Source organism: Brassica oleracea, chromosome C8 (genome assembly GCF_000695525.1).
Source record: "Brassica oleracea var. oleracea cultivar TO1000 chromosome C8, BOL, whole genome shotgun sequence".
NCBI classification, from domain to species: domain Eukaryota; kingdom Viridiplantae; phylum Streptophyta; class Magnoliopsida; order Brassicales; family Brassicaceae; genus Brassica; species Brassica oleracea.
In genome coordinates this window covers 30,957,495-30,971,759 of record NC_027755.1, presented here as the reverse complement: position 1 = coordinate 30,971,759, position 14,265 = coordinate 30,957,495, and the positions used below count along the sequence as shown (strand labels likewise).

General features: G+C 35.1%; 5 protein-coding genes across 7 annotated transcripts; all 5 read right to left on the bottom strand.

Moving 5' to 3' along the window:
- Positions 1 to 609: 609 nt before the first annotated feature.
- On the bottom strand, positions 610 to 1,993 carry LOC106309935 (mitochondrial fission 1 protein A). Its single transcript, XM_013747094.1, has 5 exons — positions 1,831 to 1,993; positions 1,384 to 1,522; positions 1,152 to 1,273; positions 976 to 1,039; positions 610 to 869 (listed from the first exon to the last, which is right to left on the bottom strand). The coding sequence occupies exons 1-5, from the start codon at positions 1,921 to 1,923 to the stop codon at positions 775 to 777; spliced, it is 513 nt and encodes a 170-aa protein (XP_013602548.1). The 5' UTR covers positions 1,924 to 1,993; the 3' UTR covers positions 610 to 774.
- A 354-nt stretch (positions 1,994 to 2,347) lies between these two features.
- On the bottom strand, positions 2,348 to 4,714 carry LOC106309629. 3 transcript variants are annotated; one of them, XM_013746699.1, is made up of 8 exons: positions 4,514 to 4,712; positions 4,301 to 4,414; positions 3,457 to 3,756; positions 3,204 to 3,338; positions 3,076 to 3,118; positions 2,924 to 2,980; positions 2,737 to 2,851; positions 2,348 to 2,665 (listed from the first exon to the last, which is right to left on the bottom strand). In XM_013746699.1, the coding sequence occupies exons 3-8, from the start codon at positions 3,699 to 3,701 to the stop codon at positions 2,520 to 2,522; spliced, it is 741 nt and encodes a 246-aa protein (XP_013602153.1). In that variant the 5' UTR covers positions 3,702 to 3,756; positions 4,301 to 4,414; positions 4,514 to 4,712; the 3' UTR covers positions 2,348 to 2,519. The 3 variants fall into 3 exon arrangements, with proteins under 3 accessions (XP_013602153.1, XP_013602154.1, XP_013602155.1); XM_013746700.1 differs by lacking the exon at positions 4,301 to 4,414 and having other exon boundaries at positions 4,514 to 4,714; XM_013746701.1 differs by lacking the exons at positions 4,301 to 4,414; positions 4,514 to 4,712 and adding an exon at positions 3,874 to 3,928.
- A 1,006-nt stretch (positions 4,715 to 5,720) lies between these two features.
- LOC106308212 (DNA-directed RNA polymerase V subunit 5A) lies at positions 5,721 to 7,656 on the bottom strand. The gene is made up of 4 exons (XM_013745344.1): positions 7,355 to 7,656; positions 6,312 to 6,488; positions 6,091 to 6,204; positions 5,721 to 6,015 (listed from the first exon to the last, which is right to left on the bottom strand). The coding sequence occupies exons 1-4, from the start codon at positions 7,628 to 7,630 to the stop codon at positions 5,890 to 5,892; spliced, it is 693 nt and encodes a 230-aa protein (XP_013600798.1). The 5' UTR covers positions 7,631 to 7,656; the 3' UTR covers positions 5,721 to 5,889.
- A 2,366-nt stretch (positions 7,657 to 10,022) lies between these two features.
- On the bottom strand, positions 10,023 to 11,800 carry LOC106307381 (uncharacterized protein At5g39865). The gene has a single exon (XM_013744319.1). It carries the CDS (start codon positions 11,479 to 11,481, stop codon positions 10,279 to 10,281), a length of 1,203 nt encoding a protein of 400 aa, XP_013599773.1. The 5' UTR covers positions 11,482 to 11,800; the 3' UTR covers positions 10,023 to 10,278.
- Positions 11,801 to 13,525: 1,725 nt separating this feature from the next.
- Positions 13,526 to 14,148, bottom strand: LOC106310278. The gene has a single exon (XM_013747517.1). It carries the CDS (start codon positions 14,090 to 14,092, stop codon positions 13,946 to 13,948), a length of 147 nt encoding a protein of 48 aa, XP_013602971.1. The 5' UTR covers positions 14,093 to 14,148; the 3' UTR covers positions 13,526 to 13,945.
- Between the last annotated feature and the right edge of the window lie 117 nt (positions 14,149 to 14,265).

The following is a 14,265-nucleotide window of genomic DNA, read 5'->3' as shown; positions in this document are numbered from 1 at the left end:
GGCTAATAAGAAGAAGAGAGTCGGTCCGGTTCCGGGAGTGCAAGTAGGATGGTTGCAGAGCATGTTTCCACAAAGTCCGCATCTCTTCAAACAAATGTTTATGGTCTCTGGTTTTGACAAATATTACCGGATAGTAAGGTACATATACGATCTTTGGCCAAGTAAAGTGTATAATCTCAAATGGATTTAATTACTTTTAATTAACATGAAAAGCTAGGAAGATTAACATAGTTTGAGAGTTGTAGTTTACAGACCAAAATGTTACTTCAATGTTTGTGTTTCTTTCATCTTTGTTTTAAAAAAAAAATTATTTAAGAACCCCATAGGGGTTCTCCCATTGAAGGAGAAAAAAATTACTTCCACTAACTAAGTTGTAAACTTGTCAAATCATTTTATTTACTTTTAATTTAATCATTATGACCTCTAATGGGTTCTAATGGATGGAGATGTTCTTACTCCCACATCCCACCATTATTTTAAAGTTAATAATTTACAAGATCAATTGGGGAGAATGTTTGCTAATTGTGGTCAAATGTGCCAATATACGAAACAGGGAAAGATTCAGATGGTATGGTTTTTTTTTTTTTAAAAGGAATTTGCCCACTCAAGTAAAGATGAAAAATCCAACTCAAACTTTTATGCATCACAAAACTTCGTTATTGAAAATGTCAAAGGAGGAGGCAGAGGGAAACACAGTTTTCTCAAAGAGAAACTAAAAGAAAGCATCTTGCTGCTATTGTATGCACAAGCTTAACAAGTTAAGGACCGTCGTGTTCATTTCTTGCGAGCCAGCGCCGCTACAATACCACCGGCTATCAGACCTACGGCTCCTACTGCTGAAGCAGTGATGCCTATCCCTATAACTCCATCTGCCAATACAACCCCAAATAAAGACTATTCGGTAACTCTCTGACTCTCAAATTAGGAACTTTTCGTTTCTTGTTTTTTTTTTTTTTGACGAGTGAGTTGGCTTACCCTTTGTGATTTTGTCTTCGATGCACTTCTTTAGTACCAAAGCTTGCCTCCAATCGGGTTGCATCTACCAAACCATAGCATCCATTAAAGATCACAGATATATATATTTATATAATCACAAAGTAATAAGTTAACGTATACTAAAGAAAAGAGAGTTGGAAAGAAGTGGATGAAACCTCGATACAGCGGTCAATGAGCTGCCTGCTCTTGGAGCAATCCCCACTCCTGTAGTAACCAACAGCAAGGAGATAGAGCTTCTCTCGGTCTTCCAAAGGAGGAGCACTGTTCGCAAGAGACGCTGCAACAACAAGAACAACAAACCAAACAAGTTTTATCAAATCTCATGATGCATAACAAGCCATGGTTTGCAAAAAGAAGAAGATAGGATTGTTGTTGTTGCTAGCTTACCTTCAAGCATGTCTATCCCACGTTGAACATCATCCTGTTGATGGGAATGAACGAGAGCCCAGGACAACCGCATAAGACACTCTTTCTTCAGTCCTTCATTGCCAGAGTTTGTGGCCTCTCGAACCTCTCTTTCACATCCCTTCCATCAAAATCAAAAACAACAACAGAGTTCATTCATAGCTTCAACACTGAACAAGTCCCACACCAAAATAAAACTACGATGATGCGGTGTCGTTTTAGTAAAAGCTCTGCAGTTTCAAGCAACTTCCACAACTTCTAAACCTCGATTGATTAAGTAACCAACTCTCATTAAGAAATCAAACCTAATTATTTCTCATGAATCTCACCAGAAACTGCTAAAAAATCACACCGAGAACAGCTCTAATATACGTAAAATCAGCTTGCGAGTCCATTTTAACTCAGAGACTTAGTTATTCGAAAACTTACAGCGATGACATCTCCTTCAGACCACGGGATCTTATCGCCGCCGCTGAAGAAAGAACCGACGGAGTCAAAGAATTTTCCGATCTTCGCATCCATTTCTTTCGATTTTCGCTTTTTCTGATTCTCGCAGAAGAAGACTGGAGGACTTGCTCCCCAAGGTCACGCGGAAAGAAGAATTTATTACCCCTTCCAGAGTTTGCAACATGACCCTCTAATTTCTAAATCTACCCACATTTATCCCATATCTTTTATTTTATTCAATTAAACCCACTTTGGATAAAAAATTAAAATCAAACATTTACTCAAATGACAAATAGAGAAATTATGAAAATGTTGGGGTTAATACTAATTTTGTAAACGTTTTGAGCTACACAAAAGTTGACGCTCCCAACAAATTCAGCATCGTAAAATAATCACACCCCTCTATTTTCGACATCTATCCCATATCTTCTATTTAGTCAATTTAACCCATTTGAGATAAAATCAACCATGGAGTTTTTACTCAATGACAAATTAGAGAAATTTCTGAACGTGTTGGGGGTTAACACTAATTTTGTAAACGTTTGGAGCTACAGAAAGTTGATGCTCCCAACAAATTCAGCAATGCATGTAAAACAATCACACTTGTTTCACACAACTTTTTTACATACACACTAACACACACAAGATACTTCCAACTTGACATTAGTCTCTTACAAGGCAGATGGGTATGCAATGTTATTAAAGGCTGTTTCTCTCCTCTGCACTGCCCTCTGAACCGCTCTTCTCAAGCTCCACTCGTAGCAGAACTCCAATGTCAGCCTTAGTGCTGTTCCTAGCCCTAGCACCACTATCACTCCTGCACCCCACCACCATGTATAAGTGTTCAAATGATTACTACTTAGCTTGCAGTGACAAGACAAAACGTACCGATTATTATGTTAACCGGGAGTGCAGACACACCAAGTGTGATGGATATTAACACATCTAGCATTAGACCGCCTATCAGAATTGAGAATGCTACCCACAGAGGACTGAAACATCCCTGTGATGACACACGAATACTTATAAGAAACTGAATGCAAATGGCTAATCTCTCTATATGTGAGACACTTACTCTCTCCCGCTGCTCTTGTCTATAGCTTGGATCAATCCTCCAAACCCAGTAATTTGTCTGTTCAAAAAGCAAGCACCATCATTCATTACGATGAAACAAGCTATAAGCCTATAACATATCCTTTCTTTGTTCACATAAAGAGATGTACTTACAGTTGGTTGGGTCTCTGGAGGTGGTACGTTGGCAGCCACTGCCCTGCAGAAACAAAGAAAAAACGTAAGAACCAGTAAGCTTAGTATCCTCCCATTGAATCAAGAAAAACGTTGGATTGTCTACTCACTGGCAGATCTCGCACTGATTAGAGCCTTTTGTGCGAAACCAAGCATCTATGCATGACCTATGGGATTTAGCAAGGCCACCACGACATAGGCACCCCAGTTCGATCAAAGCCTCTTCCTTCTCTTGCTGACAAACCCTACTCACCATTAAAAAGGGAAAGAGCAATGACATATGAGCCAGATTCATTAACACACAAAAACATATCAATTTACATTAATGGAACCGTCTTAATAATAAAAGAGAAGGGAGCTGACCTACACTGCTCGTGAGAGCTGGAGTTCCTGGACAAGCAAACCTTTTTGGGAGACTCTTCCCTCTCAGCTGGGCCATAGATCTGAGCCACCTCTACGGTTTCATGTGCCCCACTTGAATCTCCATTGCAGACAACAATGGTGAGGTTTACCTCCGTGGCAGACTCATTTACTGACTCGCTCTGCTTCTCGGGAGCCTTGTCCTGCTGCTTTTCAAGGTCACCAGCGGGGATGGAGGTAGTATGCATCTGATCCTTGCCTGCCACAACAACAAGTCCCTTCTTCTCCTAGGTACCCATAAGACTACCAAGTTGAAAGAGGAAGAAGAAAAGAAGCGCTAGTAAGTTACAAAAATAAAAATAATATGCGAATTAAACAAGAATCAGATACGGAATCAATCACAAAAAGTGAAAACTATACATGGCCAAAACCCAATGCCTTCTCAGACAGATCAGAGTTGCATCACATGAAAAATTGATAAAACGTGACTTACCAAAGAAAAATGAGGAAATATAATAATGGCAAAATGGAGATAAGTATCAACACAACCCGAAGGACACGCATAAGCAAGTGAATGAATCCAAAATGATGCAGTAGGCGAAACTGACAATCAAAAGTTCATAAATTGCGTACTTGACGAGTTGAAAGTAAAAACGCTGAACGCATATCCAAGTTGACTCTCAATTTGAGTAGGAAAAAATAAAATCAGAAAGCAAAGCCAAAGTCAAGATCTTTGGATCAGAGCAACAACAACAATAGCCACAACACGAGAAAGTTCCAAAGACTCTTCCACCAAGTGTCATAAAGATGTTAAATTTGTTACTGCAAAAAGCATTTTAAATTGTACCTTCAACAACAACAAAGTCGTGTCCTTTTAGCTCTCTCTCTCTCTCTCTCTCTTCCACTTAACTCAGCTAGAACAAAACAAAAGCTTTGTACTTAGAAGCTTCCACGCCAGATTCTATACGAGTATTACCAAGAGATGTAATCAGTCCTGATTCGACAGCAAGTTTTGGGCTTTCGACTTTATTCAACAAGATTTGGGATGCGAGAGACTTACCAATACGTATGAAATCGGAGGAGGAGTAGAACACACAGATGTTGTGAATCGAAACAAAGTTGTGTTTGTTTTTTGTTCAGCCTCCCTGTCTTTAAGGTTGTAGGCAGAGTTGTATCTTCGTCTGCTTTACCGAGTTTAATGGCAGGAGACCACAACCTTTGGATTAATACAGAAACTACTCTCAACCGTTGGATTAGATTTTTCTTTTTCTCTTACCAAAGGAAAAAAAAAACAAGTGCTAGTTTCGGCATCCACTAAAACAGAGGGCATGTTATATAGTTTTGTACTGTCATTAGAAAGATAACTAAATGTATACTCAAAATAATCAGACATAGTTTGCTCAAAGTACCCTTATTCACACCTAATCCTCTTGGTACTCGCTGGCATGCATGTGTCATCTAGGTAGAGTGTTTATAATGCAAGACCACTAAAAAATCTCATGTGTACATTACATGTATCATCTGAATGACTGAATAGTCATTTGCATCAAAGCATGCTCAACGTTTTGATGCATAAATGGTAACATACAGAATAATTGTGGTTCGGTTCAAATAGTAACAAAATGTATAGATACATACACTACTCAAAGCCTCAATGTTTTGATCTCTGATGTTACATTTATTCATTAGGTTCAGCAAGTGACATGAAGAGTTTTAATTGTTATGTAAAGTATGTGATTACATCTTTTCATACAAAAGAAAAACAAATGCTAAACTTCAGCATATCCCCTAAACACAAGCATGTTTTTTTGTAGTTAATACTGTCATTAGCACTAAATAACTTCAAAACAAACGGACAGATTTGCTGAAAGTCTGCCACTTTTTAAAGCTCCTGGCATCTAAATCATAACCATCTTGTTTCTTTCCTCTGCTGATTCTTCTGCTACAGTATCTAATTGGTTTCATCAGGTTCTTTAACATCTTATTCAAACGTAATCCTCTCCGGACTCTGTGGCAATCCTGATCCTCCACATGTACCGGCGGGGGATCATCGAGGACAGCATTGTACATGGAAGAGAAACCTGACTCGGATAGGCTCCGACCAAGCAAAGCATTGCTGAGGTGAGCCTCGAAAGATAACCGCTCGAACCGATCCATCAAGGAGCTTTGATTGTCACCGAAACTTCGAATAAATGGTGGAGTCTCCATGTCTCTTTATTTGTGTTTCGCTAAAACGTACAGAAACTGTTCTTTTTAAGGGAGGCACATAAGGGGAAATGTTTTCAAGACAAGCAAAGAATCTTTAATACATTTTTTTTTACTTCAAAAACTTAGTCTTGTCCTTAAAGCAAAGGATCTTAACCTACAAAACATCTTACAGAAGTTTTTTTTGCCGAAAATAAGCAAACAGAATGTTTATTTTTTAATTGGTGCACTTCACCACACACATCGGTAGGCAACATAGGACTCAGTGAGTTCGCCTCTGTAACTCACTTTCACAACTTGTCCTTTCTCTAATCCATAGTACCGCACAACCGCGTCTTTCTTTGAGATCCGAGGAAGCTAGCAAGTTAATATTCGAAAACAGTTATTGAGAAGCTTGAGTTGATAATCAGTCCAAGTTTAAAGATAATGTACCTGTTTTTCCTCGATGTTGAAGTGCTTGAGAAGTGCTTTCTTCTCTCCATCAGTCAGAACACGATGACGCAGGCTCAGTACGTGTTTGGTTAGGTTGACTAGCAAGTCGGTTATCTTAACGAGACAGCAAGAAGGAAAACTAGGTGTTACAGCTTTGAAGTTGTCCCCAACAAAAAAAAAAAAAATATATATATATATATATATATGTAGTATGTATGTACCTGGAATATCTCGACCTTGAAAGTGAAAAGCTCAATGGCTTTCAAGGCTTTATCGGTTACTTGGTTTTGGAGAACCAGTATCAGCCCGGTTATGGTCTCTTGGCTAAGTATCTCTGCTGCAACACTCCGGATTGTGTTGACTTTAACCTTACTAGTACCAAAAAAGACAACCTTTACCTGAAAAAATAAAACAAATAATAACAAACTTCAGATGATAAGTGTTATAACATAAGACTTGAACTGGTGTAAGCAGCATCACAAGTTGAGAATAGTATACATTTTCATAAGTAACTAAGAATTTGTAAAACAATAGATATGCAGTCTGGTGTTACTAAAGAAACCAAAGACATAAGCAAACCACCTGCCAATATTTTGTTATAAAAGAATGACAATATCGTTCCTACTAACAACAAAACATATCAGCTTAACCGTTATTTTGCAGTATGATCTCATACTAACAATCAAAGCTGTGAACTTGTAGCTATCAAAACTAACGCATCTAAAACATGCGCTAAAGCGAGTAGAAATCATTCAAGTCACCATTCAAGTAATCATTGTCAGTTCTTAAGTTTTTACAAATAAAATCAAACTTAACCGTTCTTTTGCAGTTTGATCTCATTTTAACAATCAAAGATGTGAACTTGTAGCTATCAGAACTAACGCATTTAAGAAATGCTCTAAACGGCAAGGAGATCACTCAAGTCGCAGTATATAATCTAGATCTCTAAGGAATCATTGTCACTTCTTAAGTCTTTACCAGAAGAAATATCACATTTACAAAGTTTTCAGAGGAGAAACAGATAAGTCATAGTACTTAATACGGACCATATAGTACTAGTTTCATCAACTAGAGACAATGACATGCATCACCATAACAAGACCATACTCCCAAAAGCCTAAGATTTGGTCATCCGAGCAAATATAGGCTTCAATACGGAGATAAGTTCACATCTTTGCAAACCCTCAAACATGCATATAGAAACAAAACCTCTAGAAATGGGAAAAAAAAAATCAATAAGCAAAAACGAAACGATTGGTATAACCTTATTGGAAGAATCGGAGCGATGATGAGCGGAGATACGGAGGCGGTCAACGTCGGGACGTTCGCCGTAAACAGTTCGAAAATCCTGGAGGGAGAGATTGATATCTTCGAGGGATACTTCATAGCCTCTGTCTCTGAGCATCTCCAAGGCGTTCCGCCTCGCGAGATAGTATCTGTGAGACTCTTCGCTCGATGGATCCACGTACTTGCTCAGACAAGGACTCGGAACTGTACTCGAACTCGAACACGAACTCTTGTCGTTCCCTATCCCCTCCATCTTATTTTTTGTCACTAACCACTGTCTGCCTGAGTCAACTAGATAAGTAGAGTAGTGGACTTTAAAGGTGAATTAAAAACGATGACGTTTCATTTTTGGCTTTTTTTGGTCATTAGGGAATTTTTATTGATTAATTTATTTATTTATGTACTTCAAATTTTGGGGAGAGTTCCCAAGAAAGGAAGCTTTTGGGCCTTCTCTTCGGCCAAAAATCCCACCAGAATGGATTTGAATGTTTTTGTAAACATTCCACTTTACTTTTGCTTGATATAAGGTTTATAAACTGACTGACTAACAAGCTAAGTATTTTCTTTGATGTTGCAATACAAACCCTAAATATAAAAACATGTTATCCATAATGAAAATATCCTGCCAATTTCTTTCGAGTTCAATCTATATATAGCTAATCAAATGATGAAATTATCATCCTGAATCATCAAGAAAACAATTTATTACCATTATCATCCGGAATTATAAAGAAAACAATGTATTACCACTGATGCAATTTAATGAGAAAATTTTACATAAATTTTCTGACATGATGCAAATATCTATCTATACTATTAAAATTGAAGTACAAATATGAACTTGTCCTTAAAATAATTTTTAATTACATTCCTATGCTATTGAAAAACTAATAATCCTAACCTCTTGCATTTATTATTTTTTGTCAATTAAAACAATCATAAAATATATCTCAACTGATTTTCAAAACTTTCCAAAAAAAAAAAATAGTTTTAATAAACTTTCCAATTAGTTGTTACAAAAAGAATATTCTTTAAAAAAAAAATATCACCAACACCTAAAATACACAAATTAGTATATGCTAAATGCTAAAATAACAAAAATAGTTCCAAAAATGATCTAGATATATTACTTCAACTACATTAATAGTAGTCCCTAATCGTGAATCACAATAGTCTAACCCATATATTATATAAAAATATTTTGGCATTTAATAAATCTTCCGGAGATTCTTTTCTATTTTATTAATTAAAAAAATTGTTTTAAAACCATTTATAATCTTTCATTGGCTATATATTCCACATTAAGAAAAGAGATAATATTGTTCAATAAAATATTATTTGTGGTATTTTAGTATTCAGCATTATTTGTATGAATTTCACGAATGAAAAATTTAAAATTTTAAAAAGATACCAGATCCAAAATATTTTCTACATGAATTTTGCAAGGAATATCGTTTGACTTTCTAAATTATTTGACTTACACTATTATTTATTTTTAAAAAATAACCAAAACCCAAATAAAAAGGTAGCCGAAACCTTTTTTTTTGTATATACAATCTATATTACTATTAACAACAATAAAATTATTAGGGACTACTATTAATGTAGTTGAAGTAATATATCTAGATCATTTTTGGAACTATTTTGTTATTTTAGAATTTAGCATATACTAATTTGTGTATTTTAGGTGTTGGTGATATTTTTTTAAAAGAATATTCCTTTTGTAACAACTAATTGGAAAGTTTATTAAAACTTTTTTTTTGAGAGTTTTGAAAATTAGTTGAGATATATTTTATGATTGTTTTAATTGACAAAAAAATAATAAATGCAAGAGATTAGGATTATTAGTTTTTCAATAGCATAGGAATGTAATTAAAAATTATTTTAAGGACAAGTTCATATTTGTACTTCAATTTTAAACTAAGCACACCAATTGTTAATAAATTTATTAAACCATATCACATATATAAATTTTGAAAATATAAATAAAATTAATAAAAAATTAAAGATTTTAATATATATTAAATTATTATGTAATTAAAAAAATTGAGTTAATTTTACAATAAAAGTCCAACAATAAAAAACAATTATGGGTTTATAATCGTATCATTCTTTAGACTATGATATAAATATAGGATATGAGAAATTTTATTTTATTTTGAATCAACAATCTATATCGTTATTACATTTCACTAATGAAAGTGTGTGTTCTATACTTTAAAATATCAATACTAATTAAATACACATATTATCATTAAATCTTTTTTAACATATTATATCAAAATTAATAAGTCACGCACTTTTGACCCAAAAAGATGTATAATATAAAAACAAAGTAACTTTTTTTTTTGAACAAAAACAAAGTAACTTATAAACATCTAAACTCAAATGTTAAAATTCTAATAAAAGTTGTTGTTACTATAAAACCGAAAACTATTCTGCGCTTTTAAAATGCGGATCAAAATCTAGTAACTATTAAGCATTAGAACAACTCATGAAAGAATGATAATTTCATAGTTAAATTTATGAATGATCAAAAATCCCCTTTGCACAAACTTTTCATTGATAAAACTCTGCAACAAAACGTCTGAATGATTTTTTTGCCATCATGCGAAATACCAACCATCATCTAATATGTTATGTACTTAAAATAAAATAGTAATAATCATTTGGATGTGAAAAGTATCAGGCCAAAAACAAATATAATACAAACAAAAAACACCACCAGACAAGAGAGTAACAATAGTTAGACTTGAGCCAATTCTTATTCCAATATACCATACTAACCCAATACCATCTTAGTAAGAATCATCATCTCTCTCTTAATCTTCTTCTGTTTTACAGTTCATACACTCAATCTAAGTCCCTTTCACCCACACATCTTCTGATTCAACAGGTTACTTAGACGCAACACTGACGACAACGCACCAATCCATTCTCATTGCATTTCGGACATCTCTTGAACCGTTCCTCTTCCTCTTCAAACACTTTAGTGCTACCATCACAATTACTACAAGGCACAAACCTTGCATCACCACAGCTCCGGCACGTCCCCAAGCATTCACAAGCAGGGAAATCTTTCAACATCTCAGCTAACTCACCGTTATCGTTTAGCTTCATAATCTCCTCGACGCCACCAATGTGGCTTCCTCTGATAAACACCTGAGGCAAACAAACCGGTTTTGGTTTCTCTCCAGCACCGAGCAAGCTTTGAAGCTCTTTCCTGTATTTAGAATCCATAGAGATATCACGCTCGTCGACTGCAACTTGAAGCCCTCTCAATATCATCCTTACACAACAGCAATCCTCGTACGTCTTTCGAATTCCTCGGAGAGTTGTGAAGTAGAGCACAATCTTGTCTTCTGCTCCTTGTAATCTCGGATTAGCGCAAACAGATTTTGGCTCGCTGGTTATGAAAGAGAGGGACTTTGTGGTTGTGAGAGGTTTTCTAGTGTCGACATTGATACTAGTATGATTGGTTAACTGCTTAGAAGACAAAGCCTTCTTGTAAGAAGAGACAATGCTAGGATCTAAACCAGACAAGAAAGATTCTTCAGACAAATGCTTCCAAAGAGGTTGCTTTGGTTTATAAGACAACGGGACCCAATCTTCTTCGTCTTGTCCGGTCTTCACGAATTCGTAAGATTCGTCCAATCTCAAAGCAGACCCATTTCGATTCGGGTCGGGTTTAGGGCAAACATCCGAATCTTGACCGGAACTAAGCTTATCAGCTTTGGGGATTTCGAATTCGAACTCGTCGTCCAAGCCGTCCATAAGCTCCCATGTGTTTATGACCGAGTCGGGAGAGAACGAGTCGCGCGAGACCGGATCTGTCGTGTTCTTGTCGGAGATTGAGATACGAGGAGGCGTCTCTTGGTCGGAGGAGCTTTTGAGGAGGAGAGAGCCGTATGAGGTGGAAGTGAGGGAAACGAGGTGGTGAGTGTCGCCTTTTCTAGCCGGAGGATGGTGAACCAACGGCGTCGGAAAAGAGAAAGCTTTGTGGATCGCCGGAGAAGGGGAGTCGGAGGCGAGCTTCGTCGCCGGGGAAGAAGAGACAGAAGTAGAAGAAGCTGAAGAAGATGTTTTTGAAGTAGAAGAACCCATTTTCGAGTTGAATTTAACAAACACTGAGCTTTGAAAGATTCGGTTTGGTTTCTCTTTCTGGGTTCTTCTGAGATGTTTGATTCTCTCTCTCTCTCTGGGGGGTTGATAGAGAAACAGAAGAGGAAAGCTAGAGGAGGTGGAGAATAGCTGTCTAGGACAGTTGGAGGTGGAAGAAAGATGGTGAAAAATTTAATGGCAGAAGAACACGATGGTGATGTTTATTTTTCCGACACCCAACTAGTCGATTTGATTTTGATTGTGTAACGAATGCTATAAATCGGGATGACATCTAAACATGTAATTAAATTAGAGACGACAACAGAAAAAAAAAGAAAAATTAAATGAAATATGTCATTATCTGCATAACTTCAATCTTTATTACTATATTTTTCGTACGAAAACAAGATATATAGGAGGGAAAAAGGAAAATTTATTATATATTGACACGTCATTTTCAAAAGATTTAACAATATAACTTTAATTCAAAATGAATGTATTATATTACAGTAAAACTTCTATAAATTAATAATGTTGAGACTTTAAAATTTTATTAATTTATAAAGATATTAATTTACCAAATTTTTTTTGTTTAGATTGTATCCATTTTTTCAGTATTTTGTTTATAAAAAAAATAAAATATTTGACTTTCATATTGTTTAATTATCTTATTTAGTATATATTTTTATTTTGTTATGTGGTTTTCGATATAATTTTACTAAATATTATCAAAATATAGTAAAATATTAAGAAAAATAGATGTATTTTCAACGTGAATATAAAACCAATAATATAATGTTTAGTTTGTACTTATATAAAAAAATATATAAATATATTATTAATTTATGATTTTAATGGGACTATATATTTACATGGAAGTTTTAAAAATATTATTATCTTATTATTTTATCGATTTCTATCATATTTTACACCGGCTCAAATTGGAACGAACAAAATTTATTAATTTATTGAGATTATTAATTTATCGAGTATTAATTTATAGAGGTTCTACTGTATATATGATTAATTTAGCATTTAATTTTATCAGTATAATACCTTCTAAACTATTTTATAACTTTCGTGACAAAAAAAGGGAAATATATATAACTTTTTTCTTTCGATCAAATATGAAACAAAATGATTGAATACATCTACATGGATATTTTTTTTTGATGTAAATAGTACTATATTTGTAAAAAAAGAAAAAAATGGTATTAATATATTCGTAAATAGTACTACTACTATATACAATGAATGACTCAAATAATAAATTTCGAGATACGACTTGGGCAGAGCATTCATGTGAATGATATAATCAATGACTTTATGTAAAGTTTCTAGTCCATATCTGTTCTGTTCTCGAGACCTTGTTTAGTTGATTTTGAGTGAAACTACATTAAATTTGTCATTTTTGATCTGACGTAACTCCTAGTTCCTTGAGCTGGTGTTTTTGGTGACTGGTGTGCAATTAATTGACATAGCTGTAGATTCAAATTCCCACGAGGAAGTATGGTGCTTTGCTGTTACCTTTATTTTTGCTTGTTTTGAGTCAAATGCTTTGCTGTTGGCCTGGTACATGTTACATTATGATTGATAAAATATATGGAATATGTTCTTCGGAATTGGTTTGGTTGAACCAAAAAAAGTGTTGGTAAAAATGATAAAATATATGGAATATATTCTCTTTAGCCATGCTTTGCTCTGCTCTTGGCTGAGGAGATTTGACATCAAATCAAGATGACACGAGCTTCTTCTGTTCTCTGCAGATTGATTGCAGTTACATACCCTTCCTGAAAATCAGAAGGGTGCAAAACGTGTTTGTTCTACCTACAAGGAAGCAAGCTAAGGAGCCAAAAAAAAAAAAGGAACAACAAAGTATGATGTTGAGATAAATAAATACAACATAATCTCAAAGGAAAAAGAACTTTGTTACTGAACTTAAAAAGAGCAGTCACTTATGTCTTGAAACTCATCCAAGAACTGTTTAAGCTTATGGGATCATATATCACCATAAAGCTGTTGTATATATTTTGTGACACAAGTAGAGAACCATAGAAATTATCTGAATATAAATGATCATGGTCTTCAACATACTTCTATAAACACAACAACACAAAAAAAAAAAAAAAGCCAACAAGGATTGTTGCATCTCGGGGTTGCTGATCACAATGTTCATGGGAGATACATTAACAAGGAAACAAGCATCATATCAAGTCTCATATAGGAAGCAAAGCATCAGTCAAACCTACACACACTTGAGTGACTGAGACATATATCACATCCACAAACTTGATCTAATTATCTTAACCATCTATTAACATAAACTATCATCAAACTTTAATCAAGAGTCTCAATGGAATCTAAAGAGACTGTGATCGAAGACAACGGATCAAAAAGGAAGAAATTATAAATTGAGAAAAGTAAAAAACATATACGCATATATAGAAGGAGAGCTAAAGAATCTCTGTCATCCGACATGGAAAGGACCAATATCACCGTTTCTGAGAGAGCCAGCGATCTCGTCGGCGATAGACAAGCAAGTGAAGACCCAACCGCTCAGAGAAAACCAAACCATCCTCATCAGATACGTCGCCATGCCCAGCGGCATCGCCATCTCCACGTTTCGTCTGTTTCCTTCTCCGCCTCAAATGATTGATGAAGGATCAAAGCTTCCAAAAAAAGTACTAATAGTTAAGGATCTTTCAACCAATCATTTCTCGACACGTTTTTGATTCTCATTAACTGATTCACCAGCTACGTCTCTGTCTGGGCCACTCAAGCCGCCGT

Coding starts and splice junctions, on each gene's coding strand:
- LOC106308212 (XM_013745344.1), bottom strand. CDS start 7,630: ATGGAGGGGATAGGGAACGACAAGAGTTCGTGTTCGAGTTCGAGTACA. Junction 6,205..6,311: donor TCAAGGTCGAGATATTCCAG/GTACATACATAC, acceptor TGTCTCGTTAAG/ATAACCGACTTGCTAGTCAA. Junction 6,016..6,090: donor TCAACATCGAGGAAAAACAG/GTACATTATCTT, acceptor TTAACTTGCTAG/CTTCCTCGGATCTCAAAGAA.
- LOC106309935 (XM_013747094.1), bottom strand. CDS start 1,923: ATGGATGCGAAGATCGGAAAATTCTTTGACTCCGTCGGTTCTTTCTTC. Junction 1,274..1,383: donor TGGGATAGACATGCTTGAAG/GTAAGCTAGCAA, acceptor TTGTTGTTGCAG/CGTCTCTTGCGAACAGTGCT. Junction 870..975: donor CGAAGACAAAATCACAAAGG/GTAAGCCAACTC, acceptor TTGTATTGGCAG/ATGGAGTTATAGGGATAGGC.
- LOC106310278 (XM_013747517.1), bottom strand. CDS start 14,092: ATGGCGATGCCGCTGGGCATGGCGACGTATCTGATGAGGATGGTTTGG.
- LOC106307381 (XM_013744319.1), bottom strand. CDS start 11,481: ATGGGTTCTTCTACTTCAAAAACATCTTCTTCAGCTTCTTCTACTTCT.
- LOC106309629 (XM_013746700.1), bottom strand. CDS start 3,701: ATGCATACTACCTCCATCCCCGCTGGTGACCTTGAAAAGCAGCAGGAC. Junction 2,981..3,075: donor CTCCAGAGACCCAACCAACT/GTAAGTACATCT, acceptor CTTTTTGAACAG/ACAAATTACTGGGTTTGGAG. Junction 2,852..2,923: donor GACAAGAGCAGCGGGAGAGA/GTAAGTGTCTCA, acceptor GTGTCATCACAG/GGATGTTTCAGTCCTCTGTG.